Genomic DNA, 14838 nt, shown 5'->3' with positions numbered 1-14838 from the left:
CACTTCATTTAGGCACACACCATTTTTAAGAGGCTTAAATACCTTTTTTTTGAACAATAAATATACATATCCTTGCTACCTGAAATGTAATTCTGAGGGCCTACATTACCAGGGGATGTATTTTAAAATCCTGAATCTCCACAGGCCTGCTGTATCAGAATTATCATTTTAACAAGATCTCAAAGAAATTCACATGCACATTAAAGTTTGAGAAACACTGATTCATAAAATATATTTTTTGTTGTTGAAATGATCACGAAAATCAGAACAAAGGGAAAATCTGATAAAGCCAGAACTATTATATTGATAAACACATGCATGCAGGCAGGTGGTCTATATTTAATTTGGATATGAGGAGGGGGTCTGCTGATTTTGAGGAAGCCACAGAAGACAACTAGATGAAATTAAGATTTTCAGTGTCTTATAGGTATTAGAGTTAGTACTTAGTTCTCCCACTCTCCCTAGCCTATCATACCACTGTGCCTACATTAAGAAAAAAAAAGTGATACTTTTTTACCTTCCTTTCTATAAAGGACCAACTCTCCTTACCAACCCTGCCCTACCTTAAATAGCTATGGCAAATCAAAGGGCAGACCTGTAGCCATGCATGGGGTGAAGCAGGCCTGTAATCCCAGCACTCATGAGGCTGAGGCAGGACTGCTGAGTTCAAGGCCAGCCTGAACTACATAGTGAGACCGTCTGAAAACAATAAAAAACAAGGCTGCCCTCCCCCCCACACACACACACTCTTTTATGTCTCAGCTGCAGCCTCTCCTGTCTCTGAGCTTTTAATCATCCTTTAATTAGTTCCCGCTGTGCTCAAGGTCGTTAAATACTTTCATCCTGTATTTATTATATTGCTAGGGAGCGATGGGGATCGAACACAGGGTCTGGGACATGCTAGGTAAGCGCTCTACAACTGAACTACATTCCCAGTCCCTGTTGTTTATAGGAGGCAGTATATGCTGTCCTCAAGGATCCAGGCTCTGGAGTCAGATAACGCTGAAACCCAGCTTCTCCCCCTCCTACAAGATGTGGGACTTGGAAGCAGAGACTTACCTCACCTCTTCGTTGTTCAGTGACTTTTATAGTGCTTAAGTGTACCAAACTGTTGAAGGAACGGATGAATTAATACAGCGCAGCATGGTCGGATGTCCCTGCACCAAGGTGTAAACAGTAACCAGCCAAGCTGCTGCAGCAGCCAGAGGCAGATTGTCAAGTGTTGGCCCAGGAAAATCTGAAATATGAAGGCTGGTGCACAGTCTGGGTCGCTGCTTTTCCGCAGACCAGGGGCTTACTTGCTAGCGAGTAGGCGGGACCGTCGTACTGAGAAGGCGGTTGACCCGCCCCGGGCGTGACGTCGTCCTGGTGTTGTTGCCTGCTGCTGCACGTGGTCCGCTGGGTCCGCCTGAGACTCACAACAGCGTCCCGTCTGCAGCACCAGCGGATTACCTTCCTGCTTCTGTCGCTCGCAATGTCCACGTCCACGAGCTGCCCTATTCCCGGGGGCCTTGACCGGCTGCCCGACTGCTACAGCACCACGCCGGGGGGCACGCTGTACGCCACAACCCCAGGAGGTCAGCGTGCTGGGCCGGGGTCCGCAGAGAGTGGGCAAACGAACGTGTGCGTGTGCTTGCTGTTGCTGGGTGGGGGTGGAGAGCTGTGGGCCTTGGACTAGTCCTCAGGCCCCTCTACAGGTTGTAGCTTTGGGGAGGATGTCTGAAGCCTAAACTAAAACCTGAGTTTTCCCAAAAACCTGAGTGATGCAACAGTGCCTTGAACCTTCCGGTTAACTCTAGGCTGTAATTCCTTACAGTGGTTCAGGATGCCTTGCATATGCTTGTTCACTATATTGTCTTTCGTAGGAGCCCAGGCCCCAACGGAACTGCCCTGTGAAAGCCTAGGTCTCCTGAAGCGGTTTGAGCAGTTTGGGGGAAGGGAGCTTTGGGTGTGTGTGGCCGCCTGGTAGCTGTTTGGTTGGGCCAGCAGCCTAGAATCTGGAGCTGCTGGGCTCCTGACCCAGGTTCCTGCCACATGGGCAGGGGGAGGAGCCCTTGGAGGACACTATGCTGGCCAAGTTCCTCTTAGGCTAGGCTGAGTTTTATAGGACTTGGGAGGGGTCAGAGTAGAACAGTGTGTCCCAGTGTTTCTCCGGATAAGCAGGGCACAGCCCCTCCCTGCAGCAGATAAGAGCCTAGTCAGCAGCACTGCATAAAATGCTTCACAACTATTTGGCTTTCTGATCTGAGGTGGACAGCAAGGCCTCACCTTGTGACCCAAAGCAAGGAAACTCCAGAGCATTAAAGGAGTTTAATGCTCCTCTAAGAGACAAGACCTGAAACTGCCCCTGCCTGGGCTAGCTGCAATGCTTTACCTGCTTTTTGGTGCTTAGACACCTTGGTTAGGCCTGGAATTCTGTCAGATGCTCGTTAAAATGCTGGCTGCGCTGCACAGCAAATGTCCTTTGAAACACAGGCAAGTGTGACACAGGACCTAACTGCCAGCCTCCGAAAGGCTCTGTCTGGGACCCTAGTCACCTGTATATTGTATTGTATTGACTCTTACATCAGCCCCTACCACTCAACAGGCACCAGGATCATCTACGACAGAAAGTTTCTGCTGGAGTGCAAGAACTCACCCATTGCCCGGACACCACCCTGCTGCCTCCCTCAGATTCCCGGGGTCACAACTCCAACTGCCCCACCCTCCAAGCTGGAATTGCTGAAGGAACAGAAGGAGACAGAGGACGAGATACCCGGTAAGGAAAGCAAGAACTAATATTAAGAAATGCTGGGTCATTGAGTTTAAATGCCCTTGTAGAGTGGGAGCTCAGCTCCAAGAGGGGTTTCTGCACAGATGCTGGGCCTGCAGACCCTCAATCCAGCAACTAGTCCTGCCTTTTCTCTCTCCAGATGATGCACAATTTGAAATGGACATCTAACCCAATACAGATGACCCCATGTGTGGAGTTACAGAAGGATCCCTCATGCCACTGCTGACACCACCTCTTCCTGGGGTATTCAGAAGCCAGCTGGTCTCTTCTAATCTGGACAGGGATGACTTATTGCTTCTGGGCCTCCCTTAGTTCTGAGGCAGCTAGACCAAGGATGGGAGTGGGCAACTTACCAGGCCCTCAGCTCTTTGTCTTTGGTCTGTGAGTACTCATCCCAAACTCCAGCCCTCTATGCTCAGGGTTGGGACTGGGGTATAGTGTTGTCACTTTGGGGCTGCTCAGTAAACATTCAAAGAAATGTCTTGGCTCCATTGTTCTTAATGTTGATTTCACCTCAGCCACAAAGTCAGGGCTCCAGCAGGCCTAGTTAAGAGGCCCCAGATCTGTTCCCAGTTCCCACTGGGCCCACTTCCAGCAGCAATTACAGCCTAAGACAGGTTACAGGAGTCACCAGACCACAAACAGCAATAGCCTGCCCTTCCAGCTGCTGTCCCTGTCTTTTGAGGAAGCACCCTTCCCAGAACTAGGCCACCCCTACTAGGCCTCCCTTTTGTCACCTCTTATATTCTTAAACCAGAGGAGAGATTTCTCTCCAGGAAGAGAGATTTTGTCCTAACCTCTAGCCATCCTGTCTCTCCCTTTGCCTTTTCAGTGTCTTTCCTGTAGGTACCAATTCCCATTCCAACACTGAAAAGCTTGTAGCTTTCCTTCATACAGCATTTCTACCATGACCATCCCCTGCCAAGCTGTGTTCACAGGGGGTTAAGAAACATTAGGGCCCACATTGACACTCAAAATTAACAGCTTGCTTGGTGAGTCATACAAGTCATGATTCCAAATCGCAGTAATCTAGTATTTTTCTCCTTCAATTTATGCAGCAGACATCCCATTCTAATTTTAATCTCTAGCATCTAAATATCTCAAAGATGACACAGTGCAAAAAGGAGTCTTAACTGGATGGAGTCTTAGCTGGATGTGCTGGCACATGCCTGTAATCCCAGTACTCAGGAGGCTGAGGCAGGAGGATCAGCCTGGGGTACATAGTGAGTTCAAGGCCAACCTGAATTACATAATGAGACCCTGTCTCCAAAGACAAAACAAAAATCAAAAGGAGTCTACTTTTTTTTTTGGCGGTACCAGGGGCCAAACTCGGGACCTTGTGCTTGCAAGGCAGCGCAGCATGACTGAGCTAAATCCCCAGCCCTGAAGTCTCCTTTTCTTGAGGGAAATCTCCCTGTGCTATTTGAATCTGTTCTTGTGCTGAGAAGAAACCATCCAAGACCAGGGATGTTCCACAATGCAACAAATGTGCTCCTGTTTAATTTTGGGAAGTTGCAGGCAGCAATTTGGCCAGGCCCAGCAAGGCTTCACAATGAATGGAGAAGGGAGAATAGAAATTTGTAGGGTATGGGAGAGTTAACATCAGAAGGAACCAGTTTGGCATAGGAAAGGCTCTTATTTGCTCCCCAGTGTCCACCATTGAGATGATTTTTATTAAAATGTGTACATTATAAGTAACAAGTGACCTCCCTGTAGATGAGGCCCAATGGAACAGTCTCTGGTGCTAAAAGGTAGCCAAGTGAGAGAAGACTTCCCACACCAAGGCCTAGCAGATTGTGTGAGTCCGGGGAACCTCCAGGCTTATGGAGCCTCTTGAAAGCCTGGTATGGTCTGGTTATCAACTGCCACTTCAGACTTCTCTTCATTGGTTTCTTTCTTGGAAGACTGACTCCTTTTTTCTGCAATTAATCTTTTAACTCCCACCATCCACTGACTGACCTCAGTCACATGGTCAACCATGAGTGAGCGGTGGATGTCATCTGCTGCATCCCACTGATGGCTTGAAAGCTCTGAGGAGAGAGAACTTGAGCAAGCAGACTGGGATAAAAGAGGTAGTAGCTTCCATGCTCTCCTCCCCAAAAGTCAGAGTTGCAGCAAGGGACTTCCAATATATTAAGAAACCCATCCCTACCTTGCACCAGTAGTGCCATCCTCTTCTTTACAGGAGTTGACAACTTTCCTCCTGCCCACTGTTCCTGAAGCAATGCCAGGCGTCGGCCAATGTCATCACATACCTGCTTCTGAGAGACAGAGCCCGCTTCACTCAAGTGCTGCAGGGAGCCCAGCAAGGAGAGGGAAAGTCAGCACCTCTCAAGAAGCACCTGCTTTCTCTGGCCTGGATCTCTATGCTTAGTTCCTAGAGCTCTGATTGTTTACACAAAGGTTAGAGACCCCCACTGAGAAAGAACCTGATGAAGTTTCTGGATCTCCTCCCAAGAAAAAGTGCAGATATGGCTAGAATTTTTAAATCTTAGGGACTTCTTAGAAGCTCATAGTGCTACTTTGCAAACAAGCAAACTTAAGAATCAAAAAGGTAAAATTACCATGCTACTTCCCCTTTCCTTGATTCCTTGCCTCCAGAGAGCTTAGAAAAACACTAGGTAGAAGGTTACTCTCTCCCTCACTTAGTTCAGTATAAATCCTCTGAACACAAAAGTATCAGTGTGTGCTCTGAATGACCTGGAGGTAACAGAAATCAAGCTGCTATTTTTACTTATGGTAGTTGAGTTCAACTCTTAAACTCGTAAGCCTCTATGACTGACCGACAAGTTCTGTGAACCCTCTTGAAATTCTTCGTTCACTTTCTTGGGAAAGCCTTAGATTCTTAAGGGGCCCATAACAAAAAATTAAGAGCCATCACCCAAAAGTTCTCCCTTCAGGAGCAGTAGCTGCAAGTGGCTGTGGATAAGATTCCTTTCCACCCCTGGAATGCCAGGGCTTACCCTTGTATGACCACGGCAATCCTCCAATGCTTGTTCCAAAGGTCTCAGCACATCTTCTATCAAAGCCTCAGACTCAATGACTGGGAAACCCGTGGGTTCCACACTGGAGGCAGGAGAGCTCCCCACAGGTAGGAGGCTGGGAGCCTTACCTGAAGGAGGTGGAGGCCCCATTGGAGGGGGCCCAGGAGAAGTCTCTGAGGTAGTAACTGAAAAGGTAAAGCAGAATCAAGCAATATGGCTTAAACAGATAAATAATTCTAAACTCACCTATTCTAAGCAAGACTATGGGACAACTCACTTTATTAAAAATGTGTATAAAAGCTGTGTATGGTGATACAGACGTATAATTCCAACTATTTAGAAGGCTAAGGCAGGGAAATCTTCCACAAGTTCTAGGAGAGCCTGGGCAACTTCGCAAGTCCCCCCCCGTCCGTCCCCCCACTCCGTGCCAAAGAGCCTGGGAATGTAGCTAAAGGGTAGAGTACTTGTCTGGCATACAAGAGGTCCTGGGTTCAAACCCTAGTACTGCAGTGGGGTGGGGTGGGAGCCAGGTGTGGCACCACATGCTTATAGTCCCAGTATTTTAGGAGACTATGATAGAAGGCTCACAAATTTAAGCCCAGCATGGGCAACTAACTCAATGATTACCAAGACCCAGTCACAAATTAAAAATAAAAGGGGCTGGGATATAGCTTAGTGTGAAGGCCTTGGGTTCAATCCCAAGTACTGCAAAAGAGTGCTCACTTCAGCACATATACCAAGTACTGCAAAAGAAAAAGTAGTGTATAGTATATAGTCTCTATTATACACAATTTGCCAGGTACCAAAAATAAAAAAATAAACCAGACAGACTTGGTTCCTGACCTCAAGAACTTAAAATTCTAGAGGGAAAGGAGAAAAACACAAAATTACCAAATTATGTGCTACAAAGAGATTATGTGATAAAGAGGAATAGGGGGACCTACCTAAACTGTTCAAGGAAAGCCTTCTAAGTTTAGTTCAGCTCAAGTGATCTGTGATCACCAACAAGTTACTTACAACCTCTAAACTTGTGTTCCTCTAAAATGGGGGTATTATATGTAGTTATATGACACTTTGTAGGATTAAGATAACAATTATGAATATAGATAGGTACAGCTTCTGGATTAGTGTGTAGCAAAAAGTACTCAAAAGTTAGCAGTTTTTATTGAGAACTAAGGGATACAATAAATGCAGCTATGATGAGTTGAAAGAACAAGTAGTGTGTATAGGTAAGGGCAATGCTCAATAGGCATGAACAGTCTTGTTCAAGAGAAGAAACAAGGCTGGTGGGGCTGGAAATTATTAGCACTGAAGAAAGTAATACGAGCTTTTACTGGAGAGATTAAGCACAGGATCCAGATCCTGAGTTGTTTGGTCCTAGCCAAACAGACCTGAGAAGCTACCACAGGTTTATAAAAGCAAGGAGTAATATGACCAGACTTTTTAAGGTGGATGCTCTGTGAAAAACTGACAAGAACAGATAATAATGGAGGCAGGCACAGCAGTTGGTTAATGGAAAGAATTATGGCATGGACTAAGGGGAAAAAGGAGGGGAAATGGAGTTGTCTGAGATTTTGAGTAGGAGGTGCCAACAGGACGTGGTGGTTGGGGGTGAGGGAGGAGTCAAGATGACATGGTTTCTGATTTCAGTGACTTAAGAAAGGCTAGAGGAGGAAAGTCCAAAACTTACTTTGAGACATCATCTACAAGGATAATTAATGCATGTAACAATTTGGCCTCTGGGTTATCTGACCACTGTATCTCTATGATCACTTTGCCCCACCTTTTTGCCTTTGTTTTGCTCACTGTACTGCACTGACCTCTAAAATCTGATCACCCCTTCCTTCCATCTCAACTGTTCAAATTTTGTGGGGAATTAAAAAATCACTCCCTTATACTTTCTCTCTTTTTGAGACAGGGTATTGTTCTGTAGTTCAGGCTGGCCTAGAACTGTGTACCTCAGTCTGGCTTCAGACTTGCTGTGATTGTCCTGCCACAACCTCTTGAGTGCTGGGATTACAAGCATGCATCACAACGGCTCCCTTATAAACACTATTTCCTTTTCCTTTCCCCCTCTCCCCTCTTTTTAAGCCATTCTAGTAGTTAAACCAGTGCTTACACTTGCGAGGAAAAACAACCATGCTGTTAACACTTTGTAATTTAACACTTTCTATGGCTACAGTTTTTTGAAAGGTGTCCAACACTGCCTCATTTTCCCACTCTTCATAACAACTATTTTCTCATCTTCTTTTCCTTTCTCTGCTGTCTTTCATGTATGACACTGCCTCATGTTTCACTGAGAAAACGTAGGTCATCAAACAGGAACTCCTAACTACATCTGTGGCTGCTTTCTTCCTCTCATTATACATGAAAGATTCCTCCTCTTATCAAAAGCTATCTCACCGGCTGTATTTTACAACTCAGCCTCTCATGTCTTCTTTAGGCCTCCCTCCTGCAATTAGCCCTTTTCTCCTGCATCATCAGTTCTGGTTCTCTACTAAATTACTCATCAGCATATAGATGTGCTGTAGTATATACAGTACCTAGTATATACAGTACCACCCTTATTTCACCAGCCCTCCCTTATTTCACATTATTCCAGTTACATACTCTACTAACAGAATTTCTTGAATAAACTGTCCATAATTACACTGTATTTTCATAGTCTCTTCAGCCCATTCCAGCTGAGTTTGTTTTCACCAAATCCACAGAGACTGCTATTGTTGAGGTCACCTGTGATTGCAATGCTCGCCAAATTTGGTGGTCCCTTAGTCTTGCTTGACCTCCCGGCAGCATTCTTCACTGTTGAGTCATTTTTACTCTTTCATATTCTTCTTTGGCTATTTCTCAGTATTCTTTGCTGATTCCTTCTCTCCACAACCTTGAAATGCTGGAAAGCCCTATTTTTTCATCTTTTTTTCTTCCTTCCTATACTCTTTCTACATCTGACACTGGTTCATGTTTCGCTGAGAAAATATAGGTCATCAAACAGGAACTCTCATCTTCCCACCACCAGTTCTAACCGAGATCTGATGCTACCTTGTCTTGGATGTTTAGGCCCCTATCCACACTTTATGTAGTCTAATTCAAGCCTGTGACATCAAATATCCCTAAGAGTACAACTATTTCTCTAACTCTAGACTAGACTTCTGACAAAATTAGCAACCCAAACTAAACATGCTCCAAACCAAAAGCCTGTTTTCCCTCCCTAAAAAAAAAAATCCTTTGTCCCCCAGTCTCTTACCAGAAAAAACTGAAAATTTGATTTGTTCTCTATCATTCCTTTCTCCATGACGTAGCCATCACTCAATTCCTACACCACCTGACTGTTATCCTTGTTGAATCATTAAATCTTGCCTGTACTAACATAAGTTTCTAGATTTATCTTTCCACTTCTAAAAAGTCTTCTTCTGTACAGCACAGTGATTTTTCCCCAGTGTGAAACATATGGCCTCACACATACTAAGCAAGGGCTCTACTGAGTTACAACCTAGCCCCACAGTGATTCTTCAAAGACTATAAATCAGTCAGCGGTAAACTGGGGAGATTTTGGGGGCTGTCCGGCCACATCTGGATGGGTGCTACTACCATCTACTGAGTCTAGTTAGGGTTTCTGCTGAAGAATCTACAGTGCAAAGACAGTCCCCAAATGAATAATCTAGAACTATATAACAGTGCTGAGGTTAAAAACTATGCCCTATATCAGTCATGGCAAACCTCTTAGAGTGTTCAGTGATACAAACAGCCCACTTCAGCACATAGGCCATAGGTTTGCCATCACTAACCTGTATCATTGCTCTGTAGTGGAAAAGGATGGAGGGATACTGAAAGAACGAAACCTGAGCCCCTTTGGGAGGACCACAGCTCACTTACTGGTTGCCTTACTTTAACCTTTCAGGGCCTTCCAGCTTTAAATAAATTAAAACACAAACTCTGTATCCTGGGAAAACTACATAGATCCTCAGCCCTTTTATTTTGAGACAAGGTCTTGCTATGTAGTTCAGGCTGTCCTTGAACTATGTAGCCCAGGCAGTGATCCTCCCTCAGCCTCCCCTAGTGCTGGGCTTACTTAACAGGTGTGTGCCACCACAGCTGGCCATCCCAAGCCCTTTTAAAATTTTTATTGTGACAGGTTTTTAGAGTCGTCCAGTTACGCAGGCCAGGTTCAAATGTGCGATCCTCCTGCCTCAGCCTTCTCAAGAGTGCCGGGATTTTTTGTATGGCTGAGCTCAAAAGTCAGCCCCTCAGCTAACAAGGTACCTAGTAACATCACCCTGTTTTATTTCTCTACAAGCCCTTACAATTCATCTGTCTTCAATGCTACAGTACAGACTTCGTGAAAATAGAGGCCACTTGTCTTTCTCACTGTTTAGTTTGCCCTCTTAGTAAGTGCTTAGTAAAAATACTGATAGTACGAATGACATGTAAAGTACGAAGTGCATATTATATATCCAAGTGAAGACAAAGTAGATATGGATGGGGTTCTGGGAAGAGGTCTAGGTTGGAAAAAAGAAAATTTCAAAGTAACGAAAATAATTTGAGAATAGTCTCGCTGAGATTACCTAGGATGAAAATGTGGGGTATTTTTAAAAATCAAAACTCGAAGCCGAAGGGAAACTCGGAAAAGCCCCTTCCCTGACCCTCTTCCTGGGGTCCTGGAGGAGGAAAACAGGCCTCTGAGTGCTGGGGACAGGCTTAACCCTGGAACCGCCCATTCTCTGCGGTTCTCAGCGCGTAGGGACCCCACGCACCTCTAGGGGATCCATCCTGGGGGGCGGCGACCCTCTTAGTGAGCGGAGCGCGCTTGGGTCCGCCAGTCTGGGTTTGCAGCCCGTAAGAGAACTGCGGTGGGTCGTTCCAGCCGCGCTCTTTGTTGCCTACAGAGACGACGGGAAATGTGAAGCGAGACTGGGACTCTGGCAAAGGTTGTACTGGGGTTCGGGGAGACAAATGATGTGCCCCCAACCCGCCCGCCGAGCTCTCACCCGGTTTCACGTACAGCTCCGCCATCTCCACTTCCGCACCGCCAGCGGGGCAGCGCGTCACTTCCGGGGCGGCCGCTCTGCTCTACTGGCCTGGCGGGTGGCTCCGGGCCCTTGAAGTGGAGCAGTGCTTCTCAACTGCTGTCTGAAGAACTGGGCACCACCTACCTGTGTGACTAGATTATCTCCTTCAGCTAAAGAACCACAGGGTCCTGGTCACAAGGCACCAAACGAGTATGTTTTTCCAAGGGGCCGGCGCTCCTAGAGCCCTAGTCTTGAGTCCAATCTCTCCCACTTGTTCTAAGGTGCAAGTTCAAGCCAGAAAGCTCCTGCCACGTGTGCCCTGTGATTTAGCAAACCCCGACTTCTGGGAGCCTCACCTCTGTCCACTACTGACTAGTTCTCATCTTCCTTCAATAGATGTCAGCTCTTCAAGACTTCTGTAATGTTTTAGACCACGTTTAGGGGTCACCTAAGCTCCAACAACGCTTTGAGACTTACTAGTTGGCCTACACATCTTCTATATTGTTTGACCCTGTTCATCTCTCTAATAGGAGTCTCAAGGTGGGACCCTGACCAATAATTTCCTTAGTTTAACACCTCACACAGAGACCTTAGAAATTGTTGAATGAGGTTAGACTCTCACGTCCATACCCTCATGTGACTACCGGCAGCCACCAACATCAAACACGCACTTCACACAGGTTGTTGGCCCCCAGCCCGGTCCCAGGTCCAATACATTCACAGCTAGTGAGGTCGCTGAGGGATTTTTATTTGCACTGATTTTGCTATAAAGTGTTGCTGAGGTAGAGCCAACTGCCCAGGGCAGGACAGGGGCAAAGAACACAAGGACCCAAGGAAAGAAAAGGGGAGCCAAGGGCCTACATTGTAGTGCAGGTCCTCTCAGTCATCAATATAAATAATAAATTGGGAAATAGAGGGTAAATGAGGATGGGGGCAGGAAGATAGGTAAGAGGCTGCAGGCCCCTGGGGAGTGGAGGGGTACAGACTTGGGTGTGGAATCCAGAGCCTCCTTCTCCAGCCCTCTAATATCAGTTTAGGGCATATGGAGAGAGGGTTTCAGCCGAAAGGCATCGAAAAAAGAGAAGACACTCCGCTTTCGAGGGGCTGCTCCTGCACCCCCAACACCTCCTTTGAGTAGAGGGAGAGGCAGGGGACCTCCTGGGGAGTCCATGGAGCTGGTCCGCTTCAGCCGCAAGCGAGCACGGCGGGCCTGGGCACCCCAGGTCTTGCCTCGAGCTGCAGAGGCCACAAGACACTTCTGGTACTGTACCTAGGGAGAAGGGAAACATGAGGATCCAGCTATGCTCTGCCCCTGGATTCTCTGAAAGTTTCTGTAGGGCAGAAAGCTGACTAAGGCTTCTGTCTGATACAAGGCTGAGAGCTAGTACATCAGCAGACCCTACAGCATTCCCAGACAGCTCAACACAAAACAAAGAACTTTGAATTCACTGAGCAATTGAAGGCTAGACATCCTAAGTCCTTTGTACGATAATCTAACTTACTGCAGTTAGTCATGTGGCCTTATTACCCCCAGTTTGCAAATGAGGTTATTGAGATTGAGAGAGAATAAATGACTTGCCCAAGGTCACACCCAGAAAAGTGTACCTGCCATTCAAACCTAGTTCTGTCTGACTGCAAAGCTTATACTCTAAACCTCACTCCCCACTATACTGCCTCTGCTTCACCTCTCACTGGGATGTGTGGACTAGTTCCCTGGCAAAGCAGATTCAGCAGGCAATACAACTGCCTCAATCCTATCTCCTTTGAACTACTCAAAGAGCGTCCTAAATGACTTTCCTGCCTCCTCACTTGTGTCCTTGAAATCTTTCACCCATACCATAGCATAAGCAGTTGTCCTAATCCACAAACCTGACTTCACTGTCCTGCTCAAAATCCTTCAATGGTTACTAGTGTCTCAGGACAAAGTAAACTTATCACTCTGACCTATAAGATTCTCCACGACCAGGTTTATGCCATTCTTTCTGCCCTCTTCTTATTACATCTTCCTTGCACACCACATATACTAGGTTCTTTCAGATACTCTAATCCATTAACATCTCTCTCACCCTCACAACTGTGCTTGAATACCTACCCTTCTCCTCTTCACCTGGCTAACTTCCTCTTGGAGCCTCTCTGTTTTCTATCACTTCTTACAGGTAGCCTTTCTGACCCCATCTCTTCCATCATCCTGTGGTGTACATCTGGTGTTTCTGCTCTATCCTAAGTGCTCTATAAAGGAAAAGGCTCTTTTATACTCCTGAATTCCCAGGGACAAGTTTGGCCCAAGTAGTATGCACTCACATTGGTTGACTGAGTTAAGTGAACTGAACTAATGGAGCTTAAGCATCACACATTCAAATGACCATGGATGCCAAGAAAGCCTAATGAGACAAACAAGAAAGACAATGCCAGTCCTACAGATCACAGCCCCTACACAACTCTACATGCATGAAATGTATGTGGGAACCCTTGTCAGGGATCCTCATACTCTAAGAAAAGCAGGTATAACAATTACTATATAAAATGTCCTGCCCTTTAAATATTGTCATATAACCAAAACTGACTAAAAACAGAATGAAGGCCAGAGTACCTGCAATTTAAGTTGTTTTAATATAATCTGCTATAAAAAATGAAGAAAAATCTGTATGCGATACATTTGGCTTTATAACTATTAAGGACTAATTAATGTTTATGTTATATGTTGCGCATCATTAAAATCTGTTGACTAGTAACAGCTTTTTCAACATGGGTTAATACTGAAATTGTGAACTGTGGAACTTTTAGCACACACGCACAATCTATAGCAAACTTAAATTCTAAGCTATACTACCTAACTAAATTACTAGATCCACTGAAGGACTGTGCTTATTTTATCTCAGAAGATAGGCAACTAGAAAAAAATACACATTTCTTTTGCATACCCCACCCCTATATATTACACTAAAAAGAAATAATTATTCAATGCACTTCCTAAGAAATAAAACTTCCTTATAGTATCTCTCTATAGATATGTATCCCAAAACAAAAGTTGCACAATGAATTTACCTTAAAGCAAGAGAGGTAATAACACTCTGGCACTGTAGTCGCCCTCATGTTTAGAAGCTTCAGAAATGTTATCAATGCTGTTCATTTTGGCTATGCAATGGGAATTAAGTTCATTGCATGACTGCTTTGGACAGTTTAAGATACCTCCTATATCACTGTAAACACTTTGGGCACCAGTAGCATTTAAATTTTTGCCTTTAATCAAATTATAAGCTAGAGTCCTTAGTATATTCCTGTGTGACTGATACATTAATTTCTATAACCTGCCTTTTCTTCATCAACTCATATTGGATTAAAAGGGAACAAGACTATAGCAGGTCAGGTGCTGCTAGATAGACAATCGTTAGGGGAATGTTTATGTGAAGACACCGAGGCCTCTCTCTCTCCTTACGGATAAAAAAGATCATATAACTACATAACCACTGTATCTGGAAAAAAGCTGCTGATCTTGAGGCTCAGTCCCTAGAACAGAGCAGCAGCAAAGCAATACACCCTTCCCATCCACTTATTCCCCACCCTTAACTCACCATACAGGCAGCCTGCACAGCTTCAGAGAGGCCTCCAGCATGGGGCTGGCACCAGAAGGCCGCACACTGGAAGCTCTGACGGCCAAGGTCAGCAATGAGGCCAAAGGTGTGTGGGTCACGGCCAACACCAATAAAGGTCACAAGGCGGACAGGGCACTGCCACAGTGGCTCCTCTTCTGCACTGGCTTCTGCCTGCCCACATCACACCTAGTCACTAGAGGGCCAAGGACTGGCTGGACCCACTCTCTTCCAGCACCAACCAATGGCTCCCTTGGTATCCCTGCTCACCCTCCCCAGTCCCCAACTTCATCCTTTTCTGGTACCTGAATGGGATGTGCAGTCATGAGAGAGTCAGATACACTAAGCATGGCAGGGACCCAGGTGTTCTGGTCCCCCCGGGCGGTGAGGGTACCAATGGCCTCATTCAGCACATCCATGCCTGGAGGAACATCCCACTGTTGTATCTCCCAGTGATTAAAAAAAAAAAAAAAAAAAAAAAAAAA

The 14838-nt window shown here is 45.7% G+C and overlaps 3 protein-coding genes across 5 annotated transcripts in view; 1 reads left to right on the top strand and 2 right to left on the bottom strand.

Annotated features, from left to right (window-relative positions):
• The first annotated feature begins 1364 nt into the window (after window positions 1-1364).
• Window positions 1365-3251, top strand: Eif4ebp3 (eukaryotic translation initiation factor 4E binding protein 3). Its single transcript, XM_033767164.1, has 3 exons — window positions 1365-1577; window positions 2588-2758; window positions 2913-3251. Exons 1-3 carry the CDS (start codon window positions 1475-1477, stop codon window positions 2939-2941), a joined length of 303 nt encoding a protein of 100 aa, XP_033623055.1. The 5' UTR covers window positions 1365-1474; the 3' UTR covers window positions 2942-3251.
• Window positions 3252-4427: 1176 nt separating this feature from the next.
• Sra1 (steroid receptor RNA activator 1) lies at window positions 4428-10844 on the bottom strand. 3 transcript variants are annotated; one of them, XM_010613830.2, is made up of 5 exons: window positions 10743-10844; window positions 10509-10634; window positions 5737-5942; window positions 4926-5034; window positions 4428-4803 (listed from the first exon to the last, which is right to left on the bottom strand). In XM_010613830.2, the coding sequence occupies exons 1-5, from the start codon at window positions 10765-10767 to the stop codon at window positions 4595-4597; spliced, it is 675 nt and encodes a 224-aa protein (XP_010612132.1). In that variant the 5' UTR covers window positions 10768-10844; the 3' UTR covers window positions 4428-4594. The 3 variants fall into 3 exon arrangements, with proteins under 3 accessions (XP_010612132.1, XP_010612134.1, XP_010612135.1); XM_010613833.2 differs by having other exon boundaries at window positions 4676-4817; window positions 4926-5064; XM_010613832.2 differs by lacking the exon at window positions 10509-10634 and having other exon boundaries at window positions 4926-5064.
• Window positions 10845-11476: 632 nt separating this feature from the next.
• Apbb3 (amyloid beta precursor protein binding family B member 3) overlaps window positions 11477-14838 on the bottom strand; it is a 7091-nt gene continuing 3729 nt past the window's right edge. Inside the window, exons 11-13 of the mRNA XM_010613828.3 lie at window positions 14659-14774; window positions 14336-14527; window positions 11477-12033 (exon numbers count right to left, since the gene is read on the bottom strand). Coding sequence (XP_010612130.1) covers window positions 11797-12033; window positions 14336-14527; window positions 14659-14774 — 545 coding nt within the window. The 3' untranslated portion in view covers window positions 11477-11796. The remainder of the gene's footprint in view (window positions 12034-14335; window positions 14528-14658; window positions 14775-14838) is intronic.

The sequence above is a fragment of the Fukomys damarensis genome, unplaced genomic scaffold (assembly GCF_012274545.1).
Source record: "Fukomys damarensis isolate Sample0158 unplaced genomic scaffold, DMR_v1.0_HiC HiC_scaffold_3, whole genome shotgun sequence".
In the NCBI taxonomy this organism is placed as follows: Eukaryota; Metazoa; Chordata; class Mammalia; order Rodentia; family Bathyergidae; genus Fukomys; species Fukomys damarensis.
This window is presented reverse-complemented; position numbering and strand designations above follow the sequence as displayed.